Source organism: Vipera ursinii (genome assembly GCF_947247035.1).
Source record: "Vipera ursinii genome assembly, chromosome: 3".
Lineage (NCBI taxonomy): Eukaryota > Metazoa > Chordata > Lepidosauria > Squamata > Viperidae > Vipera > Vipera ursinii.
In genome coordinates, this window is record NC_139516.1 from 571710 (window position 1) to 583853 (window position 12144).

Genomic DNA, 12144 nt, shown 5'->3' on the forward strand with positions numbered 1-12144 from the left:
AGTCCAGTTCCATTCTACACGGAGCTCCTTGCAACCTTACCAACAGCTTTTATTTTGGGGGTGATGGCTTGCTGACCCCCTGTTTGGCAGATGACCGCCCTGCCCTCTGTGTGGCTGATGGAAATTGCTCGGCGCGGTCCCACAGTACCTGTTGCTGCCTGGAACTCCGCCTCCACCTCGTGTAGGTTGTCCTGGTTCTTGTTCCGGCAAACGGACGCGATGTGTCCGGTCTTGCCGCACACCTGGCACTTCGCTGACTTGAAACGGCAGGTAGACTGGGGGTGATGTCCTCCACAGCTCGCGCACTGGGTATACCGGGGGTTGTTGGCTCTGCAGCCGGAATACTGGGTAGACTGGGGATGACTGGCTCCGCAGCCGCCGTGCTGGGTAGACCAGGGTGGGTTGGCTCTGCAGCCAGAAAACTGGGTAGACCCGGGGTTGCTGGCACCGCACCTGCAGTCCGGGCATCTTTGCTCCGCTGTTGTTGGTCGATAGCCCCTCGGGGTGCCTTGCTTTGCGTTAGCCGGCATCGCTCTGCGGTGGATCGCGTCGACCTTCATCGCTGCTCCCTCGTCCCCGCTGTAACCACTCACCTGGTGTAGGGCTCCATTTGGGCTGCTGCTGCGAGTCTCCGTCCGCTCCTGCCCTTCTGCGATGTCCCAGGCTAGGAACTCTTCGTGGACCTCCCGTAACGTTAATTTTGACCTGGCAAACAGCTTTTGCTGCAGCTTCTTGTCTTGCAGCCCGCAAACGATGCGGTCCCTCAGCCTCACCTCAAGGTTCTCGAAATTGCACTGGCGGGCTGCCTGCTATGTACCTTTTGGCTGACTCGTCCGGTCGCTGGTCCCTTTTCTCAAATTTGTACCGCCACGCGATCTCTGCTATGTCCGATTGGAAGTGTTGATTTAGGGTGTCCAGCAGGTCTTTGTAGGAGACGGACTCAATGTCCTCCGGTGAACACAGCCCGACTGCCAGCTGGTAAGTGTCCCTACCGGAGCTACATAGCAGCGCCGCCGCTTTCTGGCTGTCGTCCTCGACCTTGTTTGCCCGCAAGTAGAATTCCAGCTGCCCCACAAACGCTTCCCAATCTTCCGGTTGCTTGCTGTCGAACCGGGGAAGCTGGCCGAGCTGAGCCATGTTGGGTCCTGGGTGGTCCTGCTCTGACGCCGATGAATTTCGGTGCACGCGGCTGATCGCGGATTCTTCCGATGCCCTGTGCCTCTCGGATCAGGATCCCACCTTCGTCGCCAGTGTTAGATCGCAGGTCACAGGAAGAACGAAGGCAGCCGGGTTTGTGTAGCAGACCTTTATTTAAGCTTGGTGGTGTTTAGGCTTGGGGAAAGGGTTTACCTGGCGTGTTTATATACCTGCCCAGGTGAATGCCAGCCAATGGATTGAAACCTGGGCTTCCCACCACTGCAGGTAACCAATCACTTTAAACCTCGGCTTCCCGCCGGTACGGTTATCGCCCGGAGCTGTCAAACCTGTTTGAACCAGGCTTTCCCGCCAATTGCGGTTATAGCCTGGAGCTGTCCAGCTCCGAGCTGCATACACTACAGCAGGGGTGTCAAACTCAATTTCATCGAGGGCCGCATCAGCATTGCGGCTGCCCTCAGGGGGCCGGGTGGGTATGGCCAGGGTGGGCGTGGCCTACTGGGTGGGCGTGGCTAGAATGCATATGGCCTACTGGGTGGGCGTGGCCAGCTATACATCATTCACATCAAGGGTGCCTATGGGGTCCTGGGCAGGAGTGGGACAGATCTGAGGGCCTCTGGTAGAAGGAGGGTCTCTGGGCCAGGGCCAAGGCAGTGGGGGCCGTTCCCTCACTGTTTCCAAGATGGCTTCGCGGGCCACATGAAACCACTTCGCGGGCCGCATCTGGCCCCCGGGCTTTGTGTTTGACATGTCTGCACTACAGCATGGCTGGCCGGGCAGCCTGACACCCACCGCTCCAGGCGAGTCTGCTCCGTCATCCTTGGGAAAGGAGGGGGTGGGGGTGGGTGGGTGGATAACAGCCGAGGCTTTGAGCCGCTGCCCATCTTCTGCCTCTGGAACCACAATTGCACCAAGCCCCTTTTCTCCATCTTCCAAAGACCGCGAACCCGCCAAATGTCCGGGCAAGAACCAGCCTGCCTGCCCCAACAGCACTGGCACTTATATTATATAGCGCTTCACGGTTCTTTCAGTTAGCCTATCCCCCGCCCCCCCCAACAATCTGGTCCTCGTTTTACCAATCTCAGAAGGATGGAAGGCGTCACAGTAGGAAACTGGCCACACGCGGGGTGGGTGCAGTGGGGCGCAGATCAATCGGCTGGGGAGTCCTGATCCTAGACAGCTGTGTCCCCCCCAGGCACCCCTTTTTGCAGCAGGATCCACACATTCGCACAATAAACAGGCAACTTTAACAATGTTTTAAATAAGTAAATAAACGCTTCTTGCAACACACCAAACCACAAGCTGCCAGTTTAGTTAACCGTAGCCGGCGGAGAGAGCTCAGCCAGGCAATAGAGGCGGTTCACACGAGCGGAGGCAGAGCGGTGGGGGGGGAAGGGTGTGCATGGAAGGTGGCCCAGACCAACCCCGTTGTTCAGCTGAGGCATCACCAGGGGGCAGCACTAAGCCAAGCTTTATGTGTCAGAAAGCTAAATGGATTTAGAGGTGAATACAGACAGTCTGTCAGAACCCTCAATTGTTTAAATCCCACAGATCCTGTGCGATTAAGCTTCCGCCGTCTCCTATAGGGGGAGCGGGGAGACCAGGTTGCTTTGTAGTGCATGCAGAAGGCTTCCTCTTTCTGCTTTGATGTATCCTCCTCGGGGTGTGAAGGGAATGCGGGGGGGGGGGGGGGGGGCTCTGCCTTATCTCAGCTTGCCTGGCTGAGGAATTCTGGGAGTTGAAGTCCACAAGTCATAAAAGGGCCGGGTTTGAAGACCCCAGCATTACGGGATGTGGTGGAATCTCCAGTTAGACTGGAGGAAGGTAATAAGGGAGCCCAGTTAAGAGTCCTTTCACAGGCATCAGAGGCCTAACCTCCCACAGAAACACTGAAGCCTCGTTTGATAGTTCCCAAGGGAATGCAGTCAGCCGGTCAGATTCCTATAATGCAGGTGTGACCAACAATAAAGCTTCTCTTGAGACTATTCAGAAGTGGTTCTGCTTGCTTGCATCCAAGATTGAGCAAGATTTGAAGACGGAGCTGCTGTAGCCTCCTGGCATCTGCGCCCCGCAAAGCCTCAGCTCTGCTTAAAACAAGCATTTTTAACGCAGCAAAGGAGAAAAGCTGGGAAATTACGTCTGAGCCAAGGGCAGTGGACCAGATTTGGCAAAGGTTTGCCATGCTTGGATCACAGAACTGAAGTCCCCACATTTTTTTCTGTACACTACAAACCTCACTTCCGTCACATTTTGCCTTATTAAGGAGGTATGTGTTAAGTAGGGAGGTACTGTGACATGTAATGTAATATGTCCTATGTAGGTCAGGTAACGTTGCCTCCTACGGCTTGTCTGACTCCCTGAACAGAATGTAGTGATGGGGACAGAGGAAGGATGCAATTTTATTGCTCAGAAGCGAAGCAGGAACCTGAATTTGCTTCTGAGCGAGGAGCAGCCGCTGTGTGCTTGGCTTGAGCGGAGCCATCCCAGCTGGCGTTACTTTAAGCTGCTCGGGTGGCTTCCCAGCCATGGAAGCTGGGTGGCCTCCCAGAATGAGAGTGAAATGACCGCCGTGTCTTCTTTCTCCACCCAGAGAAAAGGGAGAATCTCCGACATTCTGGACAGTAAGAATCTTCTCTCCGTCCTCTGGCAGGTCACAGCCCTGGCTCCAGACATGGCCGATTATCTTAAGGGCGGAGATGCGCTTTCCCTTCATTCTGCAGAGAGAGGCTTCCCGAGTCTTTGCCGAGAGCCTGGACGTTGCGCCGTTGCTCCTCAGAGGCCCTCCCTGCCAGTCCCGCTAGATGCCGGAGGAAAAAGGGGACAAAAAGAGAAGAGAAAGAGAAAGGAAAGGGAAAGTGGGGAAGGAAAAAGACTAAGACAATAAAAAGAGACAAAGGGAAGAAAGGGAGAGAAAAAAGAAAGAGTAAGGAAGGAAGGAGGGAGAAAGAAAGGAAGAAAAGAACAGAAGGAAGAGAGGGAGGGAGGAAAGAAACAGGGAGGAAGGAGAAAGAAGAAAGAAAAAAAGAAAGAAAAGAACAGAAGGGAGGGAGGGAGGGAGAGAAAAAAGAGGGAGGGAGGGAGGAGAAAGAAGAAAGAAAAGAACAGAAGGAAGGAAAGGAACAGAAGGAAAGAAAGAAAAGAACAGAAAAGGAAGGGACGGACGGACGGACTGACTCTCTCAGCACTAGGGGCGCCACCGGCCTCTCCCATAAGCGCCAACTCAGGGAGAGGCGTTTTGACGAACTTCCTAGATCGGCCGGAAGCAGAAGCGTGGGAGCCGACTGAGGGGAAAGCGCTTCCGGCGCGGTCACCTGACTGTCCAAGATGGCGTCCTCCAGCGGAGCCGGCGGGGCGCCCGAGTCCGAGGAGGGGCTGCAGAGCCCGGGGGACCTGCGCAGCGTCTTGCTGACCAGCGTCCTGAACCTGGAGCCGCTGGACGTGGACCTCTTCCGGTCAGCGGTGCCGGAGCCGGCGGGGCCTCTCGTGGAAGGGGCCGGGACAGCGCTTCCCAGCCTCGGTCGCTGGAAGAGGGGTGGACTTCAGCTCCCAGAATTCCGGCGACCGAGGCTGGGAAGCGCTGGGCTGGGAGGCGGCGGAGGCGGGTCGACCTGTTGAATGTCGATGGAGACTCTCAGTCATCCAGGTGACGGTTGCCCCAAAGATGTTTTTCCAAAAGGGAAACCGGATTTTCTTTAGAAAGTCTCTTTAGAAAAAGTCCAGTTCCCTTTTGAAACAGCACCTTGGGAGTTTCTGCCTGCCTGCAGCCGTGAAAGCCGCCCTGGCGAAATACTTCTCTGTTTAGAGTTGGAGGCGGCTGCTCCGCGTCTACCTCGCAAACCAATAGTGCGGGGTGGGGGAAGCAGCCGGTTGAGTCGTAGGAGAAGCTGGTCCCGGGCTGTGAATGTTGCCGCGCAGGCCCTGGCCACATGGGCAGCTGATCCTGGCACTGGGGAGGGAAGCTTGGGGGCAGCCACTCGCCTCCCTGGCCTGCACCACCCCTCAGGAGGCAGCCATTGCCGGCCATAACTCTCCTCCTCTTTTCTCCTTAGGGGAAGGCACTACTGGGTGCCTGTCACGCAGCGTCTTTTCGGAGGGCAGATAGTGGGCCAGGCGCTGGTGGCAGCAGCGAAGGCTGTGACGGATGACCTGGAAGCCCATTCACTCCATTGCTACTTTGTGAGGGCAGGTAATTAGCAGCTTCTGGGTGGGAGGTGCACCAGGCCCAACTGGGGTCAGGCATGTATAAAAATGTACGTATTTATAAGCAGAGCAGCTCAGGCTTATTTGTTTATTTGTAGAGCAGCTCCCAGCATATTTATTTATAAGCAGAGCAACTTAAATATAGAAAGAATATCCTGAGCTGCTCTGCTTATAAATAAATAAATAAATAAAATAAATAAATGCGCCCGTCTTGCCCTGGCAGAGGGTGCTGGGAGCTGCTCTGCTTATAAATAAAATACGTACGTATTTTTATACATGCCTGACTTGCCCCAGCGACTACTGTAGGTAGATTACAATAATAAAAAGGAAGAAAAAAATGAAAGGAGTGTAAACAGAAGTAAAATATCAGAACCATAAAATTAGCAGTCACGAAGATACACGGATAATAATACATTAATATGATATTCAAAAAGAAAACAGGGCAGAATTTCCCGAAAGCGAGACCACGAAGCGGTGGAACAACCCGCCTCCTGAAGCCGCTGCCCTGTTGCTAAAAATTTTAAAGAAAAGATTGGGCAGCTCTTTTCCAGGATGTGAAGCGGGTGGCTGTCATGGGTGGGGGGAGGGGGGCTTGGGGTAGGGTGATTCTCAGCAACCGGGGTGTCTCCTTGCCGGGACAACTGGGGGCTCACTGCAGGCTGTTCTGGCTTCCAGGGGACCCCACCGTGCCAGTTCTGTACCAGGTGGAGCGCACCCGCACCGGGAGGAGCTTCTCGGTGCGCTCGGTCAAGGCCATCCAGCATGGAAAGCCCATCTTCATATGCCAGGCTTCCTTCCAACGAGGCCAGCCCAGCCCGGTGCAGCACCAGTTCCAAATGCCGGCCGTGCCTCCCCCGGAGGAGCTGCTCACGCAGGAGCAGCTGATCCAGAAGTACCTGCGGTGAGTGGCTGGGAGGAGCGGGGCTTGCAGCAGCGCTGAGCCAATGACACACCTGGCCGATGGAGAGAGCAAACATCCATGGGAGGTGCTCCCTGCAGCCCAGCTGCTCCATCTTAGAATGCGGGACCCAGCCTGAAGAGTGTTTAGCTCTGCCTGTGTGGAATTCACGGGAGACTCTTGCATCTCTGGCAGCTGGGAGCTTATCAAGCCACGTTCACGGCTTTTTCCTGGCAGAATCCGGGGTCTTGGAAGTGTGTTGAGCCAAGGCTGCTGCAGCTCACACTGGGTGGAAGTCTCCATGCTGCTTCCACCTTTCTGTGCCTTTGGCAGAAAGTACCACCCTGGCACGGCCTCTCGTTTTTTCCAAAGGGACCCCAACCTTCTAGAGAGATACCGGCAGGGACTCAGGAGAATACTGGCCCAGGAAGTCCCCATTGAGATGAAGCCGGTGAACCCACCTGACTTTTTCCACCAGAGCTCCCAGGAGCCCAAGCAGCTCGTCTGGGTGCGTGCCAAGGGCTACATCGGTAAGACCCGCATCCTGACCCCGGCCTGCTTTCCAGGAGCAGCTTGATCGTGCCCAGGAGAGGGAAACGTTAACCGGAGGGAGCGGAGCCCTCCTTTTGGCACTCGGTGTGAGGAGGCTCTGTGGGCAGCTCTTTCAGTGGGGGTCTCCCTGCCCATCTCCTTCAGGAGGCCTGCCCCTGGGAGCCCCCCTCTTCTTTTCTGCTGGCGGGGGCAGTTGGGGCCATTCCTGTGGGCAGGAGAGAAGCTCCTGGGAAGGAAAGCGCCACCCCTTCGGGCACTGTGTTGGTGTGAGTGGGGTTCTGAGTACCAGTCCCTTTGCAATAGTGACGAATATCTCTGGCTTGGGTGTAAGATGAGGATGAAGGTGTATTTTCCGAGCTTTCCGAATGTTTTGTTACCAGGCTAGGTAACGTCTTCAGCTGAAACCAACCCCCAAGCTCGGAGAACGGACCTTCACCCTCACAAGTGCTGGTTATGGGGCTGGGTATAGGGAATGTCTCCTTCAGAACGAATCTGCCCCCCCCCCAGGCCCATTCCAGGGAACGGAGAGCCCAGCGGCTGCCTCACCCTCATGGAATCTCCTACCCCCCTGCCCCCCCCCCCGTTGTTTCAGGGTGGGAGTCTGACCAGCATCGTGCTGCTTGTCCCATGTTTTCTGTGTGGCAGGCCGTTTTGTGAAACTTACAGCTTTGGGAGGTTTTCCGATTTTTAATTAATGTGAGCTGCTCAAGTTGGAATGATTACAAATACTACAGGAAATGTATGCCAAAGAACACGCACGCACACACCCCGGGCAGGAGAGCACTTGACCTGTAGAACAGGGCCGCCTTGCCTCCTCCTGCAGCCCAACCCAATCTTTTCCCCAGACACGCTACCTTGCTTTGCCTCCAGGCGACGCTTAGCGTTGGCCTCTCCCGTTTCAGGTGAATGCGACATGAAGCTGCACTGCTGCGTGGCTGCCTACATCTCTGACTACGCCTTCCTGCGGACAGCCCTGTTGCCGCACCAGCACCACATTGTCAAGTTCATGGTCTCGCTCGATCACACCCTGTGGTTCCACGCGCCCTTCAGAGCCGATCAGTGGATGCTGTACGAGTGCGAGAGCCCCTGGGCCGGTAAGCGCCGCTGCCAGCCTGCGATGGGGGTGGTGGGGCAGGAGACGCTCCAAGCAGCCGGCTGCAGCTTCTCCATTCTCCTCTCCCCGCCCCCACAGGTGGCAGCCGGGCCCTGGTGCAGGGCCGCCTGTGGCGCAGAGATGGCGTGTTGGCGGTCAGTTGTGCCCAGGAAGGAGTAATCCGGTTGGAGGAAGAGCAGCCGGGCACCAGCAAGCTGTAGCACTGGCTTTTCTTTCTCCCCCTGGCTACTCTCTCCTAACGGGAGTCCCCCCCCCTTGCACTGGCCGGGTCTTTGGTGGGTGCAGTCGCTTACAAGGACCCCCGTAACCCCTGGAGGTGGCACTTACGGAAGCACTGGCACCCCACTTTCCTTGGACCTATTAATTTATTGAAGAGGGGCTTCTGTCCCCCGACTGTTAATAAAGGGAGCAAAGGGTCCCACACGGCTCTGGATTCTGAAGGGGGAGGGGGGAGCCTGCTCCACCGCCCAGGCTGCACCAGGAGTCCCGCCAGTGCCGAACGGCCTCCCCCCTCTAGCAAGAACAGCCTGTGGGGGGAGCCTCAGGAGGGCCCTTCACACACCTCTCTGCCAGCGAGCCTTGCAGATGCTCTTGTCTCCCCAACAGGGCAGTCGCCATCACCTCACTTTCTCGGAAGGATTTGGGGGGGCGTTGTGGGTCTGCATCCCAGAAGCCTCTTCTGAACAGGCCAGCCAGTCTCGTCCCGCCGCTGGGCAAGCAGAGATGGCAGAGCTCGCAGGAGTGTGTACAATGGCGCTGGCTCTTGCTCGCCTGGCAGATGCCCCTCTGCTGCTCGTGCGGTTCTCCCACTTCCCGGCAGATCCCCCCCTTGGCAAGGAGTCAGGACAGCGGCTGTTTGAGCAGCAGCTCCTTCAAAGGGGGTGGTGGCTGTTTGCCCTGCCTGGCTTCCTGCAGGCCGCGCAGGCAGGTCTCTGCCTGCTGCTTGTCCTTGCCCAGCGCCCAGGCCAAGTGGATGTGGGTCTGCAGGAGGGCAGCCAGGAGGGGGTGCCTCTCCTGGCCCTCCAGCTGCTCCAGGGCCTGCTGGCACGCCCCGTAGGCCTCTCCCCACTGCTCCAGCGCTTGATGACAGACGGTCAGGCCGGCCAGCGTCAGCAGGTAATGCCCCGAGCGGCTGGCGCCCAGTTTTTCCTGCAGCCGCCTTGAGGTCATCCAGGCGGCCAAGGCCTCGGGGTAGAGGCCCTTGCCGGTCAAGTGCTGCGCCCCCTGCAGGCTGTCCAGGAAGAAGAATTCCAGGAACGTGGCCGAGCGGCGGATCTCCGGCGAGGCGTGCAGGTGGGAGAGAAACCGTTCAAACGCCCGGCTGCGCTTGGCGATGGTCGTGGGGGTGAAGTTGTGCCACAGCTGTTTCCGGGGGAAAGAGACCCCCGCCATGTCCCTGCTGAAGCGGCGGCGCAGGCATCGATTCAGCCGCTCGAAGTCGGAATAGCAGCGGGCAACGGCGGCCGGCATGTCGTCAAACTGCCCTGCCCGGATCAAGTGGATGGTGTAGAGCTGGGTGCCAACGGAGAAACGGGTGAGGGGGAACGAGAAGCAGCTGCCCAGCCTGGCCCGACCTCCCCTTCCCTGTTGACCCTCCCACGGACGGCCCCTCGAGGCAGCTCCTGCCCCTCGGAGAGAGTTACCTGAGGCTCTTCTGAGCCCGGAGTGCCCAACGCAGCAGCAGAAGGAAAGAGAGAACAATCAGGGGCAGCTGCCGCCCTCGCCCCCCAACCCTGCCGGAAGGTATCGGCAGCCCCCTTTGGGGAGAAGAGAGCGCTGAGACTGTGGGGGGCAGGGTGGGCTCCATCCTTCCAATACGGGGGGGGGGATACGTCTTGCTTCGGGCTGGCCTTCCTTGGGGGGGAGCAGGAGAGCCCTGCGCCCACTCCCTTGCAAGCAGGGGCAGGGGGCTCCTTCCCGGCCCGCCTTTTTTGCCGTCCCCACCTTACCACGTGCTTGGAGCTGCGCTCGCCGACCACGCTGGCGTCGGTGACCTCGAAGAGGAGGCGATGGGGCACGAGGCTCCCCCGGGATTTCCGCCAGAGCTCCTGCAACTGCCGCGTGAGCAGGTGGCCGCCCCGTTGCTCGGCCAGGGGGGAGCCGGACTCTGAACCGGAGGAGGGGAGGAGAAAGGGGGGAGAGCAACGGCTGAGGCCGGGGGCTCGACCTCTGGAGCCCCTGGGCTGGCCGAGGAGCCAGGAGCCCCTACTCCAAGGATCCGGAGGGGAGGAAGCAGAACTGAAACTTCCTATCCGTGAGGACAGTCAACCAGTGGAACTACTTGCCACCGGAGGTCGTGGCTGCTTCAGAGCCGAAGGTTTTCAAGAAGAGACTGAGCAGCCTCTGAAATGGTATGGGGTCTCCTGCTATAGTGGGGGGGGTTGGACTGGAAGACCTCCAAGGTCCCTGCCAGCTCTGCTCTGAACTGGAGCCCAGATTCAGCAACAGGCAGGGGAGCTGCTGGAATCTTCTCTTGTGAAAGGGGGGGGGGAAGGATTTTACATAACTTCAGGGTGCCGGGATTACGGCGCAGGGTCTTGTGCACACGTGAACGCTGTTTATCTGAATCCCCCTGGGTCAGCTGGGCCGGAATTGGACGGCAGCTCACCTGCCTCCCCCCCCTCCTCGGTTTCAGGCCGTACCTCCCGTCTCCGCCGCATCTCCGGGCGGGTCCAGGAGGCCCCCCCGCTTCCCTCCGGCGGCCCCCAGCCGGGCTCCCCGCTCGCAGTCCGCCGCCTCCTCCGCCTCCTCCTCCGCCTCCTCCTGGCTGCTGAAGCTGAGGGTGCCGCTGAGGCGCGTGGCCAGCCCCTCCGCGTCGTCCTCCAGCTCCCAGCTCTCCGGACAGTCCTCCGGCCCGGCGCAGCCCCCCGCGCCCCCCCCGGGCCCGCCCAGCGCCTGCCGCAGCCGCTGCAGGAGGCGGGAGGCCATCCTGGGCGGGGGTCTTTGGGGCCAAGGCGCGCCCCTTCTGCCCGGGGGCCTCCCCGGCCGGCGCCCTCCGCTCGGGAGCTCCCTCACCTGCCCGGAGGAGCCGCCGGCGCTTCCCGGCTGGGCGGCTCGCCTGCCAGGGCCCCCCCCCGCCCTCCTCGGGCCCCGGCGACGGACGTGGCGGCCCCCCGGGGACGGCGCCGCTCACCCGGCCAAGCGCCGCCCCGCCCCGCCTCCTCTCGCTACCGCCGCTCCGGCCACGGGCCGCCCCGGCAGCCGCCCTTCCCGCCCGGCCGGCTCGGGTTCCCGCCTGCCCGGAGCCCAGAGAGGCCTCCTCGCCCTTCCGCCGCGGCCCCGCGCCCGCCGGGCAGAGACGCTGGGCCTCGGAGCGCGCCGGTCACCGGGCCCTCCCGGCTTCCGCCTGAACGGAGGGAAGCTGCTCCGGCCGGCCCTAGAGCAGCGGGACAGACGCGCCGCCCTTTGGAGAGCGGCAGGCCGCCCAGATGCGGGTTCCGGCTTCCAGCCCGGGGCTCTCGACCTGGGCGGCTTCGGCTCCCAGAATTGTTTATTTCGTTTATTTAATTACACGTAGTCCTCGATTTACAACAGTCCATTTAGTGACGGTTCAAAGTTACAACGGCCCTGGAAAAAGTGACCCGTGACCGTTTATCACACTTAACAACCGCGGTAGCATCTTCACACTCCCGTGGACAAAATTCAGACCGTTGGCAACCGACTCGTATTTATGACGGTTGGGTCACGTGACCCCCCTTTTGCAACCTTCTGACCAGCAAAGTCAATGGGGGAAGCCAGATTCGCTTAACGACCATGTTACCGGCTTAACAACTGCAGTGATTCACTTAACAACTGTGGCAAGAAAGGTCATAAAATGTCTTGCTTAGCGTCAGAAATTTTGGGCTCGTGGTCATAAATCAAGGACTACCTTTATCCTTATTACCATTTAGAAGAGATCTAAGAAATGTATTTGTAAAATTTATTAGCCGCCCATCTTGCCAATGGCAACTCTTACCTTATTCAGTGTACCTGGCTGAGGAATTCTGGGAGCTGAACTCCACAAGTCATAAAAGGGCCAAGTTTTTGCTGGCTGAGGAATTCTGGGAGTTGAAATCCATAAGTCATAAAAGGGCCAAGTCTGAAGACCCCTGCCTTATTCCTTTATTTTATTATTCCAATGTATAATATCTAAGATGGCGGCGCCTGGAATGGCTGCGGCTGCATTGGCTCTTGAAGGCAAATAGTTTTGGGAGGGATAGTAAGGGCTATAGGCCACATAATCAGG

At 58.6% G+C, this 12144-nt stretch overlaps 2 protein-coding genes across 3 annotated transcripts; one reads left to right on the forward strand and one right to left on the reverse strand.

Annotated features, from left to right (window-relative positions):
• The first annotated feature begins 4435 nt into the window (after window positions 1-4435).
• Window positions 4436-8742, forward strand: ACOT8 (acyl-CoA thioesterase 8). Of its 2 annotated transcripts, XM_083357409.1 has the most exons (6): window positions 4440-4607; window positions 5205-5341; window positions 6031-6256; window positions 6626-6783; window positions 7708-7899; window positions 7998-8738. In XM_083357409.1, exons 1-6 carry the CDS (start codon window positions 4480-4482, stop codon window positions 8117-8119), a joined length of 963 nt encoding a protein of 320 aa, XP_083213535.1. In that variant the 5' UTR covers window positions 4440-4479; the 3' UTR covers window positions 8120-8738. The 2 variants fall into 2 exon arrangements, with proteins under 2 accessions (XP_083213534.1, XP_083213535.1); XM_083357408.1 differs by having other exon boundaries at window positions 4436-4607; window positions 7708-8742.
• A 15-nt stretch (window positions 8743-8757) lies between these two features.
• Window positions 8758-10853, reverse strand: SNX21 (sorting nexin family member 21). Its single transcript, XM_083357407.1, has 3 exons — window positions 10562-10853; window positions 9869-10026; window positions 8758-9431 (listed from the first exon to the last, which is right to left on the reverse strand). The coding sequence occupies exons 1-3, from the start codon at window positions 10845-10847 to the stop codon at window positions 8760-8762; spliced, it is 1116 nt and encodes a 371-aa protein (XP_083213533.1). The 5' UTR covers window positions 10848-10853; the 3' UTR covers window positions 8758-8759.
• Between the last annotated feature and the right edge of the window lie 1291 nt (window positions 10854-12144).

Excerpts from the sequence above, each read along its gene's own strand:
- ACOT8 (XM_083357408.1), top strand. The coding sequence starts at position 4,480 with ATGGCGTCCTCCAGCGGAGCCGGCGGGGCGCCCGAGTCCGAGGAGGGG. Across the intron at positions 6,257-6,625 it reads CTGATCCAGAAGTACCTGCG|GGACCCCAACCTTCTAGAGA; the intron begins GTGAGTGGCTGG and ends TTTTTTCCAAAG. Across the intron at positions 6,784-7,707 it reads GCGTGCCAAGGGCTACATCG|GTGAATGCGACATGAAGCTG; the intron begins GTAAGACCCGCA and ends CTCCCGTTTCAG.
- SNX21 (XM_083357407.1), bottom strand. The coding sequence starts at position 10,847 with ATGGCCTCCCGCCTCCTGCAGCGGCTGCGGCAGGCGCTGGGCGGGCCC. Across the intron at positions 10,027-10,561 it reads AGATGCGGCGGAGACGGGAG|AGTCCGGCTCCCCCCTGGCC; the intron begins GTACGGCCTGAA and ends CCTCCGGTTCAG. Across the intron at positions 9,432-9,868 it reads AGCGCAGCTCCAAGCACGTG|CTCTACACCATCCACTTGAT; the intron begins GTAAGGTGGGGA and ends GTTGGCACCCAG.